The following is a 24,713-nucleotide window of genomic DNA, read 5'->3' as shown; positions in this document are numbered from 1 at the left end:
AGACTTGTTTGTGCTTAATTGGGTATCAGCTCTCTGATGCTGCCAGCCTGTGAGCCAGCCAAGCGCTCTCCTGGGCTATGCCAGCCCTTACTTTGCCTTGCAGGTTAACAATAGGAGTATCCTATCCCCAAGCCTCTTTGAAGTGTTCCCCTGTAGTGTCCAGCTCTTTATCCACCAAACACTCTCAGAAACAGCAGGTCTCCTGTCCCCAAGGAGAAAATGTACACACCAGCTTGTATGATTCAACTTGGGATCAGCCCCTAGCTTAATATCCCAACACTTGGATATATTTATAGTGAAATCAACAATATGTTTATTATCAGGGTCAAGAGATAGTAAGAATAATGAAAAACAAAGGTTACATTTTGAACAAAATCATAACATGATTTCTAGAGACTAAACTTAACAGGCTAACCTTCCGTCTAAAGGAATTTATCTCATCGCAAATATCCTTTGCAGCATTTTAACCAAGGCCCTTTGTGATCCCATTTTCGTGAAAGTAATCATACTGTCTGATTGCTTCCTAGGCGGAGAATGAAGTGGTGTTTTCCTTTTCCTTATATCCCCAAAAGTTCACTGTCTGTACCCAGAACCAAGATAACCTCTGTGGCTTTGTTTCCACTGTGCTGCCTCCCTGTTGATTTCACATCCTCCTGTTGACTTCATACTTAAACGACTCTCTATGGTGTTAACTTACAATGTTTAATTTACATGCTAACAGACAGGTGACTAAACTTCTTTTGCATGACAGAAAACCAGTTTGTCAACTCTGCCGTGATACACACTTTAAAGCACATTTTCAGTAGGCATACATAACTCCTTGCATAGTATCAGTACAAACATTTCACAATTATATTAATGATCACTGTGATTCTGGCTTTTCTTTAAGACCTCACATGCCATATTTTGTTGAACTAGAATGTACATATCAGAAACCTTGTCAGCTGGCAGTGAAGGGTTCATTGATCACAATAGGGTTTTGTTTAGGTAGGGCTTTGTTTTGGTCTTTTAAATATATGTGCTGCTGTGTAGTTGTTAGAAAAGGCAGGTCAGAAAAGTGTGTCTTGCACTTGGAATAGAAGGTGGGAATGTTTGTGATGGTCCTCAATTCCCAGGGGAGTTCATTCCAGTCTCTCAGACCAGACCTTGAGAAAGCTCTGTCTCCTGCACTGATAAGACGTAGCCTGTGGTTCTCCAAACACCAGATTTGGTGACTTTCAGGACATGCAGCCTGTTCTCCCAGGCTTTTTGGGGTGTGTGGGGAAGGGCAATTAATTTTGGGTGAAAGGAAGCTGTGATGGAGGTTTAACCACAGACAGCTAATGTGTTTGTCCACAATGGATGGCAGTAACTGGTGTTAACAACATGCTAACTAAAACATGTGAGATAACACTTTTTCTAACATACCTCCATTTCTCCAGTATAGATATACCCTCAAGAATCACAGGGTAAAAGGTTAATAAGAGGATATCTTCACGATATAAACTAGGACAACTGGTGTTTAATAAACCCATTAATGGTTTAGAAAAAGGATACAACAATGAAGTGGTAACACTGGCAGATAATACAAAATTATTTAGGCTAGTCAACAGTAGACAAGACTCTAAAAAACTCCAGAGAGTCCTAAGCAAGCTAGGCAAATGAGCAGCATAATGGCAGATGAAATTCAGCATCAATAAATGCAAGGTGATTTGAAAAGAATAATTTGAATTACTCATAACAATTGCTAGGTTCTAAATTAACTGCAATCACTCAGGAAAACTGTCTTGTTGACACCAGTCACACATCTGCCCAATGCACAGTAGTGGTCAGACAAGCACTATGCTGCATAAAGAATGAGAGAGACACTAATATTAAAAATATATGAATTGATGGCATGTTCTCACTGTGAATACTATGTTTAGTTCTGGTTACCCCACCTCAAAAAAGAGAGAAGGGGATGCAGAGATAGGTGATGAAAATAATTAGTGAAATGGAAAGATTTCCACATAAGAAGAAACTGAAGATCGGGACTGTTTAATGTAGAGAGAAAACGATAAGAGGGAATATGACTGAGGTATATAAAATAATGAATGATAACGGAAAAATATTCAAGTGTTTCTATTTACACTATCTGTTCTGTTTACAAGAACAAGGAGGCATTCAGTGAAACAAATTCCATACATTTAAAACAGATAAAAAGATATACTTTTATACCTAACACCTAATTAACCTGTGGGACTTGATGCCACAAGATATCAAATGAACCCAAGAGTTTAGCAGGATTTGAAAAAGAAATTGGCATCTATATGGATAATGAGAACATCCACACTACCATTAGCTTGTGGAACATAATGTTTCTGCATAGGGGCATATGCCAACCTTGCTTGGGGTTAGAAAGAAAGCTCCCTTATGGGCCAGTTATTCCATAACTGTTCACTATGGGATATCTTGCAACTCTTTTAGAAGCATCTGATAATGGCTACTGTTAGAAACAGATAATACACTAGATGGACAACTGTTCTTACCCAACAGGGCAGTTCCTATGGTCTCAAATATTTACAAAATGCATCAAGTGAATCTATCTTTTGAATGTCTGTAATGTGCCTAGAGTATGGGAGAAACTTTAAAATAATTAAAGAATTAAAAGACTAAAGGTAAAATTTTCATAAGTATCTAAGGAGCCAAAGTCCCATTGAAAGTCACTAAGTGACTTGGGTACTTTTGAAAATTTTATCCTCTACACAGAGAGGCCTTTTTTCGGGGTCAGGTTAGGCTGTATGTAGTCTCCTTCTGTTGTTGATCACTACACTCTGAACAGCTCACACTGTTCCATAGCCATTCATGCCTGGCCAGTAGATACACAGCTGGGCTCATCTCAGGCATGCTTAATACCCAAGAGTGTATTATGTATCTGTCTCATGATGTCAGGTCTTAAATCAGCTAGGATTACTGCTTTGTCCCCTTTAAGCAAAATCCCATCTTGCATATATAGCTCATCCTTTCCCAGTGATAGAGGGTAACCTCCTGTGGCTCATCTGCCTTGCAGTCTGGCCACCCTTGAAATATTGTTTTACTCCCTGTAGCATCCCATCCTGTTCAGTGCTTTGGTGGTGGATTACCTGGAACCTCCCACCAGATATGTAAAAGTATTGTAGCATGATGATAGACTATCTCCTATTCCAGTGGTTCACAACCAGGGATCGGGGTCCCCTGCGAGAGCCGCAAGCAGGTTTCAGGGAGTCCGTCAAGCATGGCTGGTTTTAGACTTGCTAAGGCCCAGGACAGAAAGCCAAAGTCCCACTGTGCAGGACTGCAGCCTGGAGCCCCAAGCCCCACCACCCGGGGCTAAAGCCAAAGCCTGAGCAACTTAGCTTCACGATGCCCACTGTGGCGTGGGGCCCTGGGCAATTGCCCTGCTTGCTACCACCTAAAGCTGGCCCTGGCTTTTACATGCAGAAAAACAGTTGTTGTGGCAAAGTGGGGCCATAGAGTTTCTATAGCATGTTGGGGGGCCTCCGAAAGAAACTGTCCTATTCTCCAGAGCCATCTCTGTTGTGACTTTCCTGGGCAGTACCTTGTACACACCTCAAAGCATTGCAGTCCCAATAACCTATGCTGTAGTCATTTCAATGCACTTTACAGTGGCTTTTTTGTGATGCTTTCTAATGGTTTGTGCAAGGCATTTTCTCTGAAAATTCTGCTTTCCTGGAGGTCTGAATCCACTTCATGCTGCCTGTTTGCTGGATTTTCAAACTAAGCCAAATTGTCAGCGTCCCTCAAGAATATGCAATGAAGTAAGTCATACTGTGCCAGCTGTCTATACTAACTCCTAACTGCACTTTGTGCTTCTTATCTTGGTATATTGAAGATTGACTCGGTAAGCCATGTCTTTGCCTTGGCTTTAGAATCAAGTCATACAATGAAACCATTATCCCTTTACATTATAGTCTTTGTTCCTTGCCCGCAAGCCATTGTGCATGGGTGGACCCCTGCATCTGTGCCAAGTCCTGTTGTAGTCAATGGGGCCTAACAGAGGTGCAGGGGTCTGCTGGTAAGCAACAAACTGCAGGACTGTGGCCCAATTGTAGTTTTACTATAATGCCACCACAAAGTGGATATTAATTGGTTGGATGAGATATATGCATAGGGACCACGGAGATTTGTTAGGAGTTTGCATGGAGGATGGGGCAGTGTGAATATATCTCAATCTGTTTGATATCATACAAATGAGATGCCTCCCACTTAATCCCAGCAAGTTGCCAATGCAACCCCATGACTGGGAAAAGTTTGGGCAGCCCCTGGTTGAGCCCCGGATATAATGTTTCATGCTTCAATAGTCAGATCTGCCTAGCACCACTTGATCATTGGAGGGAGACAAGATTTTCAGCCTTTCACTATCATATTTTTTTAATTACATCACACTTAGGCCAAAATGTCCAAATGTGGGTAACTCAGCATCTTTGATTATGTATATGCCCAGATTTTCAAACGTGCATAGTCTGAGGACTGATGCATCAGCCACCGGGACCATGATGATGACATTGTACCAGGCATCATAGAATGAAGTTCCCAGATCTGGCTCAATCCTGCAAATCCACAAATCTCTGGGTCAGCCTCACAGGTGATGACAGGTAGGGTCAAGACGTGCATCCCTTCACACATCAATGTAGAGTCTGAGAGCGCCGTGCTGGGGTATTTTTTTCCATCCTGGTAACATGGCCAAAGAGCATGCAATGCTGCTTTTAAATGCAGCAAGCGATTGGAGGAAGTCCAGATCTCTGTGAGATTATTGATTTAGATACCTGTTGTTACACATCCAATTGCTGAAGAATGTAGACTTTACCGTTAATTAGCACTTTACACATTCGAAGCACTGTGCAAGCATTGCTGTTCACTATTACAAAAAAAGACACCGAACCTGCACTTGGATCACCCCATGGGTCTAATCACAGGATTGGGGCCAACAATTAGTAGGCAATTTTAAACGTTTTGACATTCATCAGCATCACCATGCAACATTTCACAAGGCTCCAAAAGTCCCTGTGCAAAAAGAAAAGGAGTACTTTGGCACCTTAGAGACTAACAAATTTATTTGAGCATAAGCTTTTGTGAGCTACAGCTCACTTCATCGGATGCATCCTTTGGGGTCCTTTTTAACATTTAAAGCAGCAATCCTCTTTCAGTATAGGGGTGATGCAGTTATTTTGGGGATTAATATCAAGACACTGGTGTAATGATTCTCCACAGTTTGATAGTATCTTCCAACCAGATAGGATGATTATATGAAAAAGCAAAGAACAGAGCTTTGGGTTTTTTAATTCCCACAGACACTGACTTTTAAGGGACTGTACCCTACAACATTTACTTAAGCTACGCAATCAGTGTTTCACTCTGATTAATAGTGAATGCTAACACAAAGCAAGCCCTTCTCCCAGGAGATAGAATATTAGGCACCAGTTCAAGGTAGGGTTGCCAACTCTGACTGAAGCTATTCCGGGAGATCCCCCCCCCCCCCCGCCCCCAACGTGATGTAATATCATTTTCTTAAAATGACCTATTAAAATCTCCTGAATTGCTTTCAACAGTCACCGGGAGATCGATGCCGATTCCAGGAGACTCCAGGCCAATCCCGGAGGGTTGGCAACCCTAGCTAAGGGGCAGCCTTTATGCTGCACTGCGTCAGGACAACTGCATTGCAAATGCTGTTAGCCCCAGCTAACACATAGGGAAACTGAGGCAGGGAAGCTGTCAAATGACTTGCCCCAGGCCCCATGGGAATTAAACCCAGCACTGCTGGCTCCCTGCTGTGCACTTTAACCCCTGACCCATGCTCCCTCTATAACCCTCGTATCACTCTCTCGAAGTCTCTCTGTGGCGCTAGAGCGGTTTGCTGGGCGAGACCCACCCCAGCCCCAGCCTCAGTGTCCGTGTCCGGCAGAGCCCCCTGCCAATAAAGTTTCTTGCATGTTGAAATTGCCGTAAAGCACGTGTTTACTGGCGTGAAAGCGGCCGCTAGAAGAGCAGAGTCCTTAGTAACGGGCCGCAGCGGGCGGTCTGAGCCTCCTTAGCGACGCTCCAGCATGGCTGAGGACGGGGCTCTGGGTGACCAACGTCGGGTCGCGGAGGTGATCCAGGCGCTGGGCCGGCACCTGGGCAGCCTGCAGGAGCCCGGCCGGGATGCGCGGCTGCGGGCGCTGCGGGCCATCCGGGCCGAGGTGCAGGAGCGGCCGCTCTCGGCCCCGGTGCTGCAGGAGGTCTTCGCCAAGCAGCTGCTGCGGCCGCTGGTGCGGTGCCTGGTGGGGGATCCGGCCGAGCGCTGCCGGGAGCTGGCCGTCCAGCTCACCTACCACGGCCTGAGCCACAGCGTCCGGCCCGCTGAGGGCCTGCCCTGCTTGCTGCCGGCCCTGGCCCAGCGCCTCTGCCCGCCGCAGGGGCAATCGCACGAGCCCTGCGAGGAGCTGCGCCTGGCCCTGATCCAGCTCCTGGGCCTCCTGCTGGAGCTCTGCGAGGCCGCCCTGGCCCCCTACCTGCCCGAGGTCATCCACATCCTGCAGGCCACCCTCCTCGACCCCTACCCCGAGGTCAAGCGTGAAAGCTGCAGGTGTGCGGCCGCCAGCGCCAGGGCTATGCCAGGTGGGACCCGGGGAAGGGAGCCAGGGGGCCTGGAGTGGCCTGCGAGCTGCGGGTGCACAGGGTCCTGCACTCGGGGTTAGTGATTGGGGAGGAGAGAGATGGTGGGGAAGCCAGGGAGGATGAGGGATCTGCAGGAGCATTGTTAGTGGCCCTGACTCAGATGAAGAGGGTGAATTGGGGGTGGAATTCAGGGTGCCGGGCACTGGTTGGAGGAGTTGCAGGTATGTGGTCAGTGCTGCTCTGGCCATCCTAACTGGGGATGGGGGTGTAGAGAGCAGGGTAGAAAGAATGGGACCAGAATTACAGGGAACAAGTTGCAGCAGGAGGAGGGTGCTGGGATGGTCATGGGACTGGGATGATAGTGGCAGAGATGCAAATGTGCTGTTATCCCAGTCTAACACACTCTGCCGCATGAGACCATATATATACATAAACATAGCTATATAAATCAGCTCCATGTTCAGAAGGTGCTATATAAATGCAGGGTGATGTTTGCACAAGGTCTGTTGTAGGCATACATATAAAGACAGAGCTGAGCTTTCTCTCTTTCTCCTTTAACAGAACACTTTCATATGCACTCAGAATTTTTGATAAAACCCTTAATGCAAACAGTTTCACACCAGCACTTCAGAGTCCGTGTTGCTGTGATTCAAGCCACAGGAACGGTGATACAGTTTGGCAATGGAAAGTCTGTAGATGATGTTCTCTCTCATTTGGCCCAGCGACTTTTTGATGAAATTCCTCAGGTAATTCTACTTTCTTTTGTCTAGATTTTGCCTCCCCTTCATTAACATATTTCTAGGAATAAAAATAATGTAATAAAAATATGTGTTCGCTTCTTAATGCCAATTAAATTGTGTTCCTAGCTTCATTAAGATATTCAGCTTCAGCTGAATTTAAGTATTTGTATATTAATGTATAAAGTTGACCAAGTAAAAATTAGCCACCAAGGAGGAATCCTCAAAAATTAGGAAGGATGGCATGTTCTTGTGAATAAAGCTGTAATACTCAACTTTTGGGGGGGAGGGTGTGTGGTCTAGTATCAGAAGTTCTGGATTGTGTTCCAGTTTGTACTACTCCTAGCTACATAACTTTGGAGACGTCACTTAGGGCTAGATTTTTATGGGAGTTAGCCCCTACTCTACTTGCGCTACATTGATGACATCTTCATCATCTGGACCCATGGAAAAGAAGCCCTTGAGGAATTCCACCATGATTTCAACAATTTCCATCCCACCATCAACCTCAGCCTGGACCAGTCCACACAAGAGATCCACTTCCTGGACACTACGGTGCTAATAAGCGATGGTCACATTAACACCACCCTATATCGTAAACCTACTGACCGCTATTCCTACCTACATGCCTCTAGCTTTCATCCAGATCATACCACACGATCCATTGTCTACAGCCAAGCTCTACGATATAACCGCATTTGCTCCAACCCCTCAGACAGAGACAAACACCTACAAGATCTCTATCATGCATTCCTACAACTACAATACCCACCTGCTGAAGTGAAGAAACAGATTGACAGAGCCAGAAGAGTACCCAGAAGTCACCTACTACAGGACAGGCCCAACAAAGAAAATAACAGAACACCACTAGCCATCACCTTCAGCCCCCAACTAAAACCTCTCCAACGCATCATCCTACAACCTATCCTGAAGGACGACCCATCACTCTCACAGATCTTGGGAGACAGGCCAGTCCTTGCTTACAGACAGCCCCCCAATCTGAAGCGAATACTCACCAGCAACCACACACCACACAACAGAACCACTAACCCATGAACCTATCCTTGCAACAAAGCCCGTTGCCAACTCTGTCCACATATCTATTCAGGGGATACCATCATAGGGCCTAATCACATCAGCCACACTATCAGAGGCTCGTTTACCTGCGCATCTACCAATGTGATATATGCCATCATGTGCCAGAAATGCCCCTCTGCCATGTACATTGGCCAAACTGGACAGTTTCTACGTAAAAGAATGAATGGACACAAATCAGACGTCAAGAATTATAACATTCAAAAACCAGTTGGAGAACACTTCAATCTCTCTGGTCACTCGATTACAGACCTAAGAGTGACTATCCTTCAACAAAAAAGCTTCAGAAACAGACTCCAACGAGAGACTGCTGAATTGGAATTAATTTGCAAACTGGATACAATTAACTTAGGCTTGAATAGAGACTGGGAATGGATGAGTCATTACACAAAGTAAAACTATTTCCCCATGGTATTTCTCCCCCCCCACCCCACCCCCCACTGTTCCTCTGATATTCTTGTTAACTGCTGGAATTAGCTTACCTTGCTTGTCACCATGAAAGGTTTTCCTCCTTTCCTCTCCCCCCCCCCCCCATGGCTTATCTTAAGTGATCACTCTCCTTACAGTTTGTATGATAAACCCATTGTTTCGTGTTCTCTGTGTGTGTGTGTGTATATCAATCTCCCCTCTGTTTTTTCCACCAAATGCATCCGATGAAGTGAGCTGTAGCTCATGAAAGCTTATGCTCTAATAAATTTGTTAGTCTCTAAGGTGCCACAAGTACTCCTTTTCTTTTTGCGAATACAGACTAACACGGCTGCTACTCTGAAACCTATGGGAGTTAGGTACCTAAATACTTCTAAGTCTGTCCTTTGGCTGTTTTGTCCCTCAGTAATATGTGTATAATTGAAGAGAACTCTTTGGTTTGTTTTATGAAGGACTCTCCAGGGGCTGACAAAAATCTTTGTACAATGAAAGGGATTTGCAATAATCCTTCAGCACAATAGTATTTAGCAGATAAGAAATTTGAAGACCAAGTAAACCAGAAAATCTAAAGTGTTGGTTGACAGAGTTGAGTGATAGCGTTTATTCTCCCTGCAGTCTTAGGGTTGATCCAGCAATGGACTGAGCACTCTGGCCTCTTCCAGCAAAACACATATGTAAATGTTTAAGCGTATGATTGGTTCCATTGACTTTTAATGGGATTATTCATATACATAAAGTTAAGTACACCCTTAAGTGCTTGCTGGATTGGGCCAGCTGGATTGGGAACGCAAGCATTTTAGGTTAAATGGAGGTTCATAAAATCTAGATTTTACCATATCTACATCGCATGTGTTAGGCTTTGAGAGCCTTGCTTAAAATATGCTGTATAAATAAAGAATATTATTTTTTAAAATATTTTTTTATTAGTAGGCGGTGTCATGTTTTTATCTCATTTCATAATGTACTCTCTCTAAGAACTACTGTGATTTAGAATGTGTTGGACTTGATCCACCATTTAAATGGAAATACAGTATGGCCTTGTCTACACTGCCACTTTATAGTGCTGCAACTTTCTCGCTTAAGCTGCAGCAGCGCTTAAACGTTGCTAGTGAAGACATACCCTATGTTGGAGCTGTACTTCAGGAATGATAAGCTAAGATAATGGTGATCAGAACATGTAGGCAGTCTACTACCATAGTTTGCAAAAAGAAAAGGAGTACTTGTGGCACCTTAGAGACTAACAAATTTATTTGAGCATAAGCTTTCGTGAGCTACAGCTCACTTCATCGGATGCTGAAGTGAGCTGTAGCTCACGAAAGCTTATGCTCAAATAAATTTGTTAGTCTCTAAGGTGCCACAAGTACTCCTTTTCTTTTTGCGAATACAGACTAACACAGCTGCTACTCTGAAACCTACCATAGTTTGTCTGATTTTCCCCCCCCCAGCTTACTTGTCTTTTATGAAAGTTCATTATTTGTGTTTTTATTGTTTTTGTAAATAGATTTGATAAATGGCTCTTCTAGACACTTTGCTAAAGTTTACTCTAAGGTTTTTGATTTCAAAATTCTTCCCTTCATCTTATGGAACTGTAGCAAAATTTGCAGTGTGTTGTTTCTCTCATCTTCCTAGGTTCGGCAAGCTGTTACAAGTGTTGTTGGAGAATGGCTGTTGCACCTGCGGGATAGATATTCTTACTTTCACAAGTTGATTCCTTTGTTACTCAGCAGCTTTACTGATGAAATGCCCGAGAACAAGTAAGCAGAACAAAGGATCCAGTTTTTATAGATAACTTTGTATTAAAGTATTTCTTCACTCAGGTAGAGTTCAGGAAAACGTCCTGCTCTTCTATTTCTACATTTGCTTGTTTCTAAAACTCTTCAGTAGTTTTTTTTTTTTAGTGCTGCATTCAAATAAGTGTGATTATAAAGAGGGTAGAGGAGGTTGTATTCTTCTTCTCAAAGCAAAAGGGTTTTTTCCCCTAGCTAGTTGAGATTCACACTGTTTATTTCTGTTGAACTTAAGCTTCATTTAAAAAAAAAAAAAAGTTTCTAGCCATTACAGTTGCATAAGTGTATCTGAAGTTAGTGTTTGTCCCAGTGTATTCAAAGAAGTCTTCCAGTTGAGTGTAGAGGGGATTCTTGTTTTCCAGCAGTCACATACAGAATGGATGCATTTTTAAATATGTAAAGATGGGTGGTTCAAACACTTTGGTTTTATACTTTAGGCAACTGGCTGTGAGTTATTGGAAGAGGATAGGCTTGCAGTGGGAAAAAGAGAATGAAGAAGACCTTAAGGATAAGCTTGACTTTTATTCAGCACCAACTCATTATCCTGAAGGAGGTGAGTATTGTAGAAAAACACTTGGGATGGAAAATAACTGGCTCAAAAAGCTCCTCCTCAGTAGCTATGTATGCATAAAAGATATTAAGAAAAGGGAAGAGGATGATGTGAAAAATAAGTACTTGAAGGCAGTTGAAGCAGTCATAGTTGTCTATGGGGCTGATCTTGTGAGGTGCTGAGTGCCCTCAGCTCCCACAAAGTTAAATGGGAGCTGAAGGCACTCAGAGTTAAAGTCTATGTATGTATTTTCTTAAGGGCAGGATTTTCAGAAGCTGTTCAGCATTGGTTTCAATGAGAGCATTATGTCAATGGTGAAACTCCCATTGACTTCAATTAAAGCAGAGTTAGCCCTACACTGAGTGCATTAGAAAATCCCATTTTAATGAACTTCACCTCAAACTTTACATAAATCTTACTTGCAGCTATAAAGATTGTACAGAATTGGGGCAAGTGCACAGATAGGCTTCACAAGTTTTCTACAGAAGTTATTTTTCCTTTTCCCCCAGTAAGAAACATCTAGGGATTTTTTTGTTTGTTTGTTTTTTTCCATGGAGAAACATATCAGCCTGAATTAAAATATAAACAAAACAAAACCATATGACTTTGTATTGAGTTAGCATTCATAGGTTATGCAGACTTTAATAAAGAAACTTCAATTTCTTCTTTGTTCTGTATTGATACAGAACTCCTTTTTGTCAATCTGTCAAGTGTTCTATTGTAATGTATGTCTTTACAACATTCTATTAGTATTTCTTAAAATTTAAAGTATTACAGTCTACAAAGAGATATCACATCTAATGAAAACTAAACCATTAAATTATAGGCTCATGTACACACACTTATGCTAGCTCTGAAAACTAGCATGAGCATAAATAGCACTGTAGTGATAGCATAGGTGACGGCATAGCTGAGCTGTGCCAAGTACGTACCCACTGGTTTCAGGTGGGATTATACTCTGTACGTCTCAGCCTTGACTCTGCTGCTGCTACCCATGCTACTGTAACTACACTGCTACTTCTACTCATGCTAGCTCTCATCAAACTAGTGCAAGTTTGTATACATCCCTAGCTCATAGTGCGGACATAGCCATATAGCAGCTGTGAAAACAAAGACAGCTATGGGCTATTGTATTCAGTTTTCCAAGTCATCCACAGTACTGAATTTTTCTAGCATGAATGCAATCTTTCTACCACTGCCCTAGGCTATGATACTAAAATGACTCCTGGATGCCAACTCTGTATGTAAGGAAGTTAATCTGGTTTATTGAATATACTTTCTTGATTTGAATTATATGGTTTGAGCCAGATATGAGGTCAACATGAAGTAGTTTTCAGACTTGTCAGTCTGTATGACAAGTGCCTCAACCACTGCTGAACAGTAGCTTTCTGATATAATGGGGTTTGCCATTCATCACATAGCCAGCCTCCCCAGGGTAACAACTTAAATTAGTACAAGAGGAAGAAAGAAAATGCAACAAAGACCAAGCCTGGTGTATTTGAGCATTTCCAGTAATCTAATTCTTGCATGATCCTCCAAACGAGTGTCCGTGCCGACTGGTCACTAGATGTTATTTTAGTTAACATCTATGAAAATTTAAGTTGGATCTTGTTCACTAACTAAAAGATATTCTGTAGAAGAGGGTTCAGAGGGTCACTTAATCCAGCCTTCGGAATTCCTATTCCTCGTCTGCATTTCTGTCTCCTGCTCTCCTACCTTTTCTACTGCTATTCAACTGTTCAGACTTGCATCTCTGTTCTAATTAGTTACCATAATCGCTGCCTTAATCAGCCGTAGGGATCCCTTTACCCTCTCCTCTGCTCCCCATTTCTTACCTTAATCAGCCTCCAGAATTTTGGTTCCCTCATCTTCCCTGAGCTGGAGGAGGAGGAATCTGTTAATAACTGAGAATATTTCAGAAGTACTATACATTGCTAGTACCTTTACTCTGACCACTGCAATCATTGGCAGAACATGCCCACACTCTCAAAAAGAAGAGGCAGTATCTGAAAAAGAGAATATAAAAGTAAACTGTACTGTTAACCTTAAAATAAACAAAACCCAGATTGTATTTTCACTAGAAAGGAGACTTATATGCATGCAAAATGTGGTTGGGAAATATCTACACTTCAGAAAAATTTAGGATTAAAGTCAGAAGATAAGGCCATAATTATTCTTGGCACATCTAGGGGTCAGAATGCACAACAGCTTAGGCTGATGGCTAGAATTAATTCATAAATAAATATAGATATTTCCATCTTCTCCTAAAACAGTGTTATCCTAGACCCAGTTTCAACCTCTGTTGTAAATTTCCTTTTTCTTTTCTTTTTTTTTAAATAAAAACAAAACCCATCCACTAATTGCAGTTCAATTAATTTAGAAGTCGTGCTGTTCCTTCTCAGTCCTAGGGGGCATATGATTATATGTACATCCACAGTATTGCAGCTCTGTTGCAAAATTCAGATTTATTGAATGGCGTCATTTCAGGTGTCCTGTAACATCAGGAGTCATATTTTTCCACCTGAGTCAAAGCCTGTTCTGTTGTTATCACAAATAAAAGTAGATGATGAGGGATATATCCATAATAGGGCTAAATTGTGATATCTTTACTCACATTTGGTAGTAATTTACCCTGAAAATAGTCCCATTGGCCTCAATAGGACTTCACATAAAATAGCCTCTCTCACACGGAGTATAAATTATCATAATCTGGCCCAAAATAATTGGCAAATGCGATAGAACTCGTTACTATTTGCAATCCCTGCACATTGAAAAAGGGATGAAACAATATTGCAATCCCCTCCACTCGGCAATAAAATGGGACTGGATGACAGGGCATGGATCACTTGGTAATTGTCCTGTTCGTTTTCCCCTGAAACATCTGGCATTGGCTACTGTCGGAAGAGGAGATACTGGGCTAGATGGACAATTGGTCTGATCCAGTATGGCCATTTTTATGTTAAGCTGTTTTTAAGGCAGAAACCATGTGGGGAGAGGGAGAAGAGATGAGAAGGGAGGGTTGGGGAGAGAGAGACCCTGAGATATTAAGTCCTTCCTGAACGGTGAGACTGAGACACAGCATTCATGGGATAGCATGAAGCACCCAAATAAATTTAATGGTGGAAATGCTTGCTTCAAAATTATATTAAACTTCTAAGCAGATGTAAAGTCAGCCAGCAGAGGGGGAGAAAATGGAAGCAGTTAAGGGAAACTACTGTACCTTCTCTATTTTCCAAGGAAAACTAGGTGGGCAACAAAGGCTAACCACTTCTTTGCACCATATTACTTATATGTAGCTTTAACATTTATGTTGTGGCATGAAGCTTGTTTCCTGTCTTAGGTTTGTAAAGTTAATGTTTAAAACTATACATATGGATATTGGTAAGAGAGAGGGGGTTAAAGTGGGTAATTTATTGATTTGTACACTCAGAATTAATAGAACAAAACGCTCTTATGGTGTGAAAGAACAAGATCATGCTTGACTTGTCCTTACCTGCCAATCACGTCACAGAATCCCCAGCAGCAAAATCCTTTCAATGACAGTGGGTTCCGGAGTCCTTTCTCTTTTGAAATTATATTTTTGTTAAAATTGTTTTACTTGGTAATGCTTGAATGAAAGGGGAAGCACGTCATAATAGTAACTGACTTGACAGCTCTGCTTCAAGGCAGTTAAGTTGATCTGTTGTTCCTTTTTATTTTTTCTTTCTGTGATGTAAGTTATAATATTAGCTTTGGGACATGTAAATGGTAAAAAATGCCTTTGCTTCCTCTAGTAATAAGAGAAATATTTGTCCTGTCACAGGCTGTTCATATTAATAGATGGTCAGCCTCATGAATTTTTAGATAATCACCCATCATTCATATATTTCCTTTGTAAAGGTAATAATAGGTTTTTAAAAATATCTGCAATGAAGGCTGAGGGAAAATTTTGCCCTTTTCATGAATGTTGTGGTCAGTATTCTGAATGTAAAAGAGCACACTAAAGCAATCTTAGTAGTTGTGAAATAATACTGCTGTTTGTTACTCATATTAAAATTAGGGTAGGACGGAGGAAGAAGAAGGTTCAAGAATAACAGAAACTAGTATGACTTCTCCTAATTGATTCTAAAACATTTTAACTTACCTTTTGGAAAGGATGATTGTCATGGAAAGGAAATACTTTATCCTCATTGTTATAAGTAATTATTTGTGGTATGGTATTGCCTTAGGCCCCAATTGAGACAAGAGCCCTATTATGTTAGGATCTTTACAAACACATAGGTTACAATATAAATAGACAAGATATACAAAAGGTGAGTGAAAGGAAGTGTTATACCCTTTGACAAAGGGGGAACTGAGACACAGAAAATAAGTGACCTGTCTCAAGTCACATAAGCAGTCTGCAACTTCCTCACAATTCTGAATAAAGGACCTGTCACTAGCATGAAAGGTCACCCTACCTCTGAAAGGGTATTTCCATTGGCAATAAAAGCAAATGCTTCCTCCATGAATTTTATCCATGCAGAGGCCATTGCCTACTTTGCATTATAGCAAATCATGCTCGGCACCCTATTGAATACCTGTGGGTACTTCGTTATCATCCAGTGGTTCATGAATCAGAAAAGAAGCTATAACCATGACAGCACATCCTGCCTATTATCACTTTGTTTCCAAAAGCTGATGAGTCTGAATAATTCTCCTCTTGCTTGCTCTATTATTAAAGGCCTTAGTTGAATTTTGTATGGGCCTTGAGTTTTTGGAATTATTACATGTTGTTATCTCGGAATATAGTCAAAAATGTCCTCCAGAGCTAAAATGAATAGTATCCATCAGCTTCTGTTTTCTTTTTTTGTCCTCTGCCTTCTCTTTAGCACTGGATTCCAAAATCTCTTTTCCTGAAAACTTAAATAAGTGAAAGGGAGGCTATTAAATTTTTCTTCAAAAGCATACTAAGGTTTCTTATCCTATAGTTCAGCTCAGCAAGATGTTTCTGGAATGGGTCCCTTTACACTACTCAGTTCCTCTGATATGTTGATCGTTTTCACATGAAGAATCTAGGAATTTCTTGAGGAAAAAGAAGTTGCTATTCTAGGAAGCATTACAGCCACTGGAGACCTCACAGAATCTGCACCAAACTCTTGAACCAGATCAGAGTTTGCTACAAATGTTTCCATCCCAGATTACTGTTTTTAGGAAATAACTTCCTCCTACATCACTTGCAATGTCTTCACAAGTGTTTCATATTCTAGAATGGGTGGTAACACATCTTTAAAATGCCAAGATCGGTGAAGATGCACCTTCAAAAATTGGTACTAAGAGCAGTTCACCATTCAATATTGGCACCGTCTACATCACTGGTCCTGTTTCCAGGACCTTCTGTGGTGTCCTCTTCAGTGTTGTATTTACCTACATCATTTTCAGATAAGGTGCAAATGCAGGCATCCCCTATGAATTAATGCATATCATCAGGGATATGTGTTATCATGAGTGCGATTGATGAGGGAACAGCAAAGCTGATCAGTTTTGGTGTTCCTACCATGAAAGATAAAACATACCACAAGAGGGAACCTTGGTGCAACATATTAGTTAAAATAACGTATTTGTTAGTATTTAATTGCATCATTTTTTTGAATATGTTTCTAATGGAATTATTTTAATGGAATTTACCACTGATAGGAAATTGAGCTACTTCATAAGCCAACCTTTGCTACAGAGTTGTGCGAGACAGTGCTCTGATCAAAAGAAAAGTGCTTCGCAATGTTGAGCAAAACGCCCCAACTCTGCCCAGTTGCATCCGTTTTTTTTAAAATTCATCTTGCTTTCTAAAGTTCTGCATTTAAGTCTTCAATGAAAAGATTGATAATTGCAGAGCCTTCTGAGGAAATTACCTGGTAATTTTGTACTTCAGTCCCAAGAAGTTAATAATTACTTTAAGATGCCTTCCTGCCATTTACTTCTACTGCCAAATTGCATCTGATAGTGTCTCTTTAGCTATGCATGATAAAAGAGAAAAGGATGATTTACTACTGAGTCTTACCTGTGCCTTGAAATAAGATTAGGAATTTGTGGTGTCTTGTTCCAGGTTTTGTATTTATCTATGTATCTGTACCATCTGTTTTATATTTCAGTTTCTGGTATTTTAAGTTCCATTTTATTCTTTGTGATTATGTTTAACATTTGCCCCTGTTTGCTTCCTTTTCAAAACATATTTTAAAAATAATTCCATGATAATGAGTGATTCATTGTAAATCTATATTTCAGGATCTAGAATTCCTTCTTTTCCATTAAGGGCTGTAATGCATTTTCCTTAACCACCCTTTTGTACTTGCAAGCTAATGAACCTGACACCTCAGCCTTGTTGTGCTTTGATCTCATGATGATAGACACTGTGAGTGGGGGCAGGGGAGTGAAGGCTACCCTAATATTCAATGCCATCTAAACAACTGAATGGCTTTCCATTGAGCAACCATTGCCTTGGGATACAGGTGCAAACAGTTTATAGTGAGGGGGGAAAATTATTTGACAGCCAGTAGCTACAGGAATTAAATGTCTGCATTTGAACATCTGAAATGAAGGAACTATTGAAAAGGAATGGTCAGAATCCTTTTTAAAAAAAAACCTTCTGCCTCTGGTCAAATAGAATGCCACTCCATATTTGTTTTCTCAGGCAGATTTCCTCATTTGACCTTTGCTATTCATTGTCAATTCTTATAATCCAAGTGCTCTCTTCCATACACAAAAGAATCAATAATCAAACAGTGTCTTTATGTTTAAAAAAAAAAAAAGGAGTACTTGTGGCACCTTAGAGACTAACAAATTTATTTGAGCATAAGCTTTCGTGAGCTACAGCTCACTTCATCGGATGCATTCGGTGGAAAATGCATCCGATGAAGTGAGCTGTAGCTCATGAAAGCTTATGCTCAAATTTGTTAGTCTCTAAGGTGCCACAAGTACTCCTTTTCTTTTTTGCGAATACAGACCAACACGGCTGCTACTCTGAAACCTGTTATGTTTTAAAGAATTTTATTTACTTCATAGGCATTTTTTTACCTTGTCAGATTTCAATCTTTTCTATACCCAATGCTGTTTACCTATGATCAGATTTTTTATTTTATTTTTATTTGTAGCCGTGCAAGCAGATGGGAGGAAATGTCCTGAGACAATTGAAGAATTTATTTTAGGGAGTTTAGACATGATTACAATATCAGTAATATGAAGTACAAGGAGGCACACTCGCCAATTCCTGCTGTGTTCTGACACCCTGAAAAGAATTTTTTTTTCTTTTTTGAAACCTGTATATAATGTTTCTCATGCTATTTCAAAGTTTTCTGACTGCTGTGTGCTGTCTCAGTTGTGTTTGAGCCAGGGACACCACCAAGCTTGTTTTGAAAAAGTCCAGCTTTTCTTGTTTTTCTTTTTGTTTGTTTGCTTCCATTTGACTTTTAAAATAACAGTAAAAAGGAGATTGGCTAAAATGCATTTGCCATGTTGGACGGTGAGCTGCTTATTTTCCTTTCTCTCTCCTTTATACATTTTTTTAAAAAATAAAGCATATAATGTAAATACCAACTTTCCAATCATATAAGTGCTTTGAGCTCTCCTAATGAAAATTGCTATACAACACCTAGGTGGTATTAATATTACTTATTAAATAACTACTTTTCAGAGTGTTAAATGGAGTTTAATAGCATTGTGCAATTAAAAAGTCAATGGCATTCTCACAGATAAAGCCACATGCAGTGCTTTGAATCATGTACTTCACATAGAAGCAGAGAAGACATTATTTTTGTTATGAATCAACACCATTAACCTTTTTCTAAAATTTTCTGCGAAGCATTTGTAGTGCTTTTCCTGAACTTTCCTTCTGTTTGTTTGTTTTTTCTTTGTTTTTGTTTTGTTTTTTTCCCTCTCCTCCTAGTGGTTCGACCAGAATTGGGATGTCGGGAGCTCGTTACAAGAAACCTCTCCAAAATTCTTCCAGGTCTCTGTCATGATGTAACTGACTGGGTTGAAGGCACAAGAATAAAAGCATCTCAGCTTCTGTTTGTTTTATTGCTACATGCAGAGGATCACATTACACAGCACATGGAGCTACTGCTTAGAACTTTGTACCGAGTATGCTTAGATGAAGAGAATAATGTGGTTAGAAATGTGAGTTTGCCTTTTTTAGATATCTACAATACCCTAAATAGAGACCCAATCTTAAATAGTCTTGAGTGTATGGGGCTATTTCCTTCAGTTTCCACTGTAGTCCAGGGGAGGAGAGGGAAGTGCTCAGCACCTCTCAGGATTGGGTCCATATGGCTAAAATTAAACTATTTTTAATTAACTGAAAATAAATTTTAAAATATTTTACTTAACATGTTGGGAAAAGTCCTCATTCTGTAATTGGGCTCAAAGGAGCATTTGGCACACAAACAATTAACATGAGTGAACTGGGCCCATAATTTCTCTCCCCTCTCATTTCTTCACAGGATATAAAATAATGTTACAATTGCCACTTGTTAATAGTGCTTTGAATCTCATTTCTCTTTTACAAAATGTTTCAAAGAAATACTGTTATGGGAAAAGATGATGCTAGTGAGTCTGTTGAACTCGGTGACAGTTTTGCCAGTGTACAGATGCATGATCAAGATCCCCAATAGTTTTAAATGTTTTTAGGGAAGATGTTAAACATTTTGTAGATTTTTATGTGTATTTGTTAAAATAAATTTTATTTTTATATGATTCACGTGAAAACCAAAACTGAGACTATTCAAATAGTTTTCACCTCTTGTGCCAACAAGTGAAGCATTAACAGTCTCTTAACAATCATAAGCATCAGATTTAAGTGTAAATGCCTTGGGGCAACAAATTCCATTTTAAAAATATGTGAAGTTCATGCCCTTTCTAGTTAATTTCACTTGTTATCTCTCAGTGCATAATCTAACCATAACATTAAGGTATGTTTATTTCTTATGATAGCCATCAGTGTTCAGATACATCAGTTATCCAAGTAAATGCAATGCTTCCTTCCCGCTGTTGTGTTTAGACAAGAAATAGAACGCTTTTTCTAATAGATTTATTTAAGACAGTGCCTTTAAAATACACAGTTCTGATTGATTTTTATCAAGAGGGAAAAATCTCATAGATTATCAGTCATTTACAAAATGCTGCATTTACAAAATAATTAAACCGAATTTTTCAAAGGGTATAAAGGACGGCGGGGGGGGTTATATAATTTTAACAACTAAATCTCATTCCTGTTCGTTTATTTTACTGCCACCGGAACACACACAAAATAAGCTGTAACAAAAAGTTCCATTGCCAGTTGCCAGTTTTTGTTACTTTCACATATACTGGCTGCAGATAGTCCAGGCAATGTTAACAAAGATTGGTTTTCCAAATCAAGCTTCTATATGGGATAGTGCTATTATGGAAGCCAAATGGAGTCTGGATTTCATTTCTTATCCTCACTTCTCTCTACATCCTCTGCATTCCTCCTCTTCTCAAAGACTGCACCCTCCTCCCATATACCAGGTTTTAGATCTCTTCACACCCATTCTCCCTGATTCTACTCCACATGTCTGGTCCTGAGCCAGACCACTTTAGGCTGAAGTTGATTCTGTTCTCACAAGCTAAGCAGAGGTGCACCTGATCAGTACTTGGAGGAAGAAAACTCAGAATGTTGTAGGAAGCAGTACTGGTGATTCAGTTAGGGGCATTCTCTGCCCTGTGAGTCATCCCTGAACCAGTGCCCAAGCATTGGGTTAGGGAATTCTAATGGTATGTCTACACTGCAGTTAAACATCCAGGGTTGGCCCGTGTCAGCTGACTCGGGCTCAGGCTGCGGGGCTGTTCAGGTGCTGTGTACACGTTCGGGCTTGGGCTGGAGCCTGGGCCTTGGGACTCCTCTGCATGCCAGAGAGGGATACATAGTACTTGGCAGCCTTGCTAGCACCGAGAATGAAAGATTGAAAGGAACAGGCTCTTCCTGCATGGAGTACACAATGCTATCACTAAAAGAAAAGCAGTACTTGTGGCACGTTAGAGACTAACAAATTAATTAGAGCATAAGCTTTCGTGAGCTACAGCTCACTTCATCAGATGCATCCGATGAAGTGAGCTGTAGCTCACGAAAGCTTATGCTCTAATAAATTTGTTAGTCTCTAACGTGCCACAAGTACTGCTTTTCTTTTTGCGAATACAGACTAACACGGCTGCTACTCTGAATGCTATCACTAGGCTGCCATGTATACTTGACTCCTCTGTATGCCAGAGAGGGATACAAAGGTGCTTCTCTAAAACAGTTTTGAGAGGAGTGTGAATGCAACAAAAAATGGATTACTACTTTTTTGAGTTTTGTTTGTTTATATAAAAAATGAGGGTAGGGGGTGTGCCTCAGACCAGTTTTCGCATGGGTTGGGGGACCCTGAACCAGGAAATCTGGGACATCTGGTCACCCTAAGCTAGAGATCTATTACACTGTGCTTTACAACTTTCTCATGAAAGTTTGAGTCTGATGCTGAGAAGGGTGCTTGCATGCCTTATTATGAGCTTTCTGAACACATGTCAAGAAAATTTTTTCATGCATGCAGTCATTACTGAGTGAGCAGAAAGGCATATAAGCCAATTGCTGAAGTATTTAAAAAACAGCTGGAATCATAAAAAGAGGAAGGGCCAGGATATGATGAATGGTCTTTGTGTTTTCAAAATAATCCTCAAGTTATATTTATTCTGTTTTACAGTGTGTGAAAGCAGCAGAGTTGATTGGAACATTTGTTAACCCTAAGGTATCTCTGAAGTTACTGGTGTCAGCCCTTGAAAAAACACCTATGCCTTCTTATCTCATGATTCTAGCTGCAGTGATACGAGGTTGCCCAAGACAAGTCTTAAAGCCTCATTTGTCTTATCTTGCCAACACACTCTCACAACCTGAGATCTGTCAGCGATCTGAAGAGGTAAGGATAAATGGAAAATCCAAAACAGCCCAGGACTTAGACCACTGGTTCTCAGACTTTAAGTCTTAGCATACCACATTTAAAAGCCAAAAGTGATTGGCAAACCACTTTTGTTGTTTTTAAGTGTAGTTTATAACGGATTCTTGATCTCGTACTATACTTCAAATCCACCTGCATGCTGCCTGATTGTGGCCCACATACTGTAATTTGCAAACCACTGAGTTAGACTGTACTTACCTTAATATAACTTTATTTTTTTCAATCTGCAAAATTGCTTGTAAAATTTTCTAACGTGACAAGTCCCCTTCTCATACCATGGAAATACTGACCAAAATAATAGCAGTTCTGTTTAAATTATTGTGCACACAAGTTTTTCATTTGTGATTGTCTGTTTGCACACAGTCTTGCATATGTTCAGTTCAAACTACACTGGGTTATTTAGAATCATAGAATCATAGAATATCAGGGTTGGAAGGGACCTCAGGAGATCATCTAGTCCAACCCCCTGCTCAAAGTAGGACCAATCCCCAATTTTTGCCCCAGATCCCTAAACGGCCCCCTCAAGGATTGAACTCACAACCCTGAGTTTAGAAGGCCAATACTCAAACCACTAAGCTATCCCTCCCCCCAAAGGTCTTAGTTAATATTGTTATAAGATATTGATATTTTCCCTGCCATCAAAACTTAAAGTTATCTACATTAGGCTAACTTTCTGCTTTTAAACCTGTGAACATCGTTCCCATATATTGCAATGGGAGTCAATTGGATTAATCCAAAGGCACCATTTGGCCCTTGTTTTGATAAGTTCATCATGTACAGAATCCAAACAAATGAATGTACTTTGACCCTTCCCAGCTCTGCAGTCCAGCTAAATAAAGATTGATACAAAGCATTTTTGTGGCAATAGTGATTGGCATGTTATATTTCACAAAGAGAAGTGCTTCCTTTTAATGCTAGCTTTTTGGATATTAATATTTGATTTTTAAAAGGCAATGATCAGTATGTTTAAATGTGCATTTAGGAACACTCTTTGCAAAAAGCTTTAGGATTTAAGCTTCCTACATTTGGGTTCCTTCATCCTAAAAATGCAGGATGAAAACACTTCCAACATGATAAAATTGCTCTTAAGCACACACATAACTAACGTGCAGTAGATGGATTTCATGGGTCGTGAGCCTGAAGGCAGTTCTTACTATGCTACTTTGAAGTGCCCGTATTCTTTGTGAGTCATATAGTGAAAGTGATGTATACAATTAATTAGCATTAAGGCATTGCATGTATTTTTTTTTCCTTTGGTGTACTTCCTCACCTGTTACATTTTCTTTGCCTGTGTTAATTATTCTGCATGTAACTGTTCAGCTGAAAGGATCCTTAGATCTCAGTATCTTGACCCTTTCAGCTTGGTGTATGAAAGGTTCTTTCTCCAATATGGAGTGGGCTCTCTAGTCTAACAGTTGAAATTCAGGAGTTCTTCACCCCTTTCTTCTATTTCCGGATCTGCAGCATGTTCTATTACTGATATACAAGAAAAATCCATACAGTCTACCAAGCCTTCTCCTTAATTAAAATTCTAGCTTTCTTTCCAGGAGGAGTTTGAAATGTTAAGCCTCTGCCCTTAGAATGACTAGCAGGGGATCTTCATGGATATGCAGTTGGCCAATACCCTGTCTCCAGAAGATTCTTTGTACCCCTTGTCAGATTTATAATTCCTTTTAAGAAGATTATTCTAGTGTTACAGGATCTGTTTAATTTTTCCTTTTTGAGACAATGTAGTTCTTTCCTCTTTAAGTCCTTGTTTTAATGGCATGTGTTTCAGTGATGCTTAGAATGCTCAGAATTGGCCTCAATCACACTGAAACACATTATTCTTAGGGATCTACTCCACTGGAAGCACCACCATCTCTGGGTGTTCAAGCAATGAGTCCACAGGACAGATCTGCAAAAGTGCCATGTGATCTTCTATAAATTAACTCTATTCGACAATATAGAGCGTAGACAGACCCACAGTCATCTGTCAGTGCAGCTTTTGACAGTCCTAACTTTTCTGTTTGAGAAATAATTCTTCTCTATCATGGTGAGAGAATGATATATAAATGACATCAGATAAATACCATTTATAGGTAAGAGTATTCTCAAGTTTTATTTATTTTCTTTTTGGAAGTGGAGCTAACCAGTCGTATGAAAGTGGTCTCTTTCACTGATAGAGTACAGTGAATCATGAAATCTCTGCCTATTGTGGTCTGCTGTGCTTTGTTACAGAAGACTTGCAAACTGACAAGAATTTTGAGTGAAATTCTGGCCCCATTGAAGACAATGGCAAAACACCCATTGACTTCAGTGGGGCCAGGATTTCATGCATTATGTTGCAGTAATTAGGTGGGAGACAGACCTTCAGGTTTACTTGTTTCTGCAACATCACTATGCTACTTGGTATATTCAGAAATTTGAACATTTGAGATTGGCACAGCAGAAGCATTAGAAGTTAAAGAGTTCCATTTCAGGATAAGATGAAAATCTTCCTAGGAACCCCAAAATTCTTTAATGTATTTATCCAGCATATTGCAATCGTGTGGCTAGCAGGATG

At 40.4% G+C, this 24,713-nt stretch overlaps 1 protein-coding gene and 1 long non-coding RNA gene across 5 annotated transcripts in view; one reads left to right on the top strand and one right to left on the bottom strand.

The window, feature by feature from the left end:
• The first annotated feature begins 5,948 nt into the window (after positions 1 to 5,948).
• The window catches only part of DNAAF5 (dynein axonemal assembly factor 5), a 43,866-nt gene continuing 25,101 nt past the window's right edge, over positions 5,949 to 24,713 (top strand). For 2 of the 4 annotated variants that reach the window (XM_043494105.1, XM_038419270.2), the window contains exons 1-6: positions 5,975 to 6,615; positions 7,177 to 7,361; positions 10,503 to 10,627; positions 11,098 to 11,213; positions 19,108 to 19,340; positions 21,917 to 22,129. In XM_043494105.1, the coding sequence (XP_043350040.1) occupies positions 6,063 to 6,615; positions 7,177 to 7,361; positions 10,503 to 10,627; positions 11,098 to 11,213; positions 19,108 to 19,340; positions 21,917 to 22,129 (1,425 nt within the window). In that variant the 5' untranslated portion in view covers positions 5,975 to 6,062. Of the gene's footprint in view, positions 6,837 to 7,176; positions 7,362 to 10,502; positions 10,628 to 11,097; positions 11,214 to 19,107; positions 19,341 to 21,916; positions 22,130 to 24,713 lie in introns of all 4 variants that reach the window. The other 2 variants (XM_038419269.2, XM_043494106.1) reach the window with 2 other exon arrangements.
• LOC122456147 overlaps positions 10,501 to 24,713 on the bottom strand; it is a 49,520-nt gene continuing 35,307 nt past the window's right edge. Inside the window, exons 4-5 of the long non-coding RNA XR_006274836.1 lie at positions 13,046 to 13,216; positions 10,501 to 11,779 (exon numbers count right to left, since the gene is read on the bottom strand). This is a non-coding gene — a long non-coding RNA (uncharacterized LOC122456147). The remainder of the gene's footprint in view (positions 11,780 to 13,045; positions 13,217 to 24,713) is intronic.

This window comes from Dermochelys coriacea, chromosome 10 (assembly GCF_009764565.3).
Source record: "Dermochelys coriacea isolate rDerCor1 chromosome 10, rDerCor1.pri.v4, whole genome shotgun sequence".
Taxonomy (NCBI): domain Eukaryota; kingdom Metazoa; phylum Chordata; order Testudines; family Dermochelyidae; genus Dermochelys; species Dermochelys coriacea.
The sequence above is the reverse complement of the archived record's forward strand: the minus strand, read 5'-3'. Positions and strand labels throughout refer to the sequence as shown.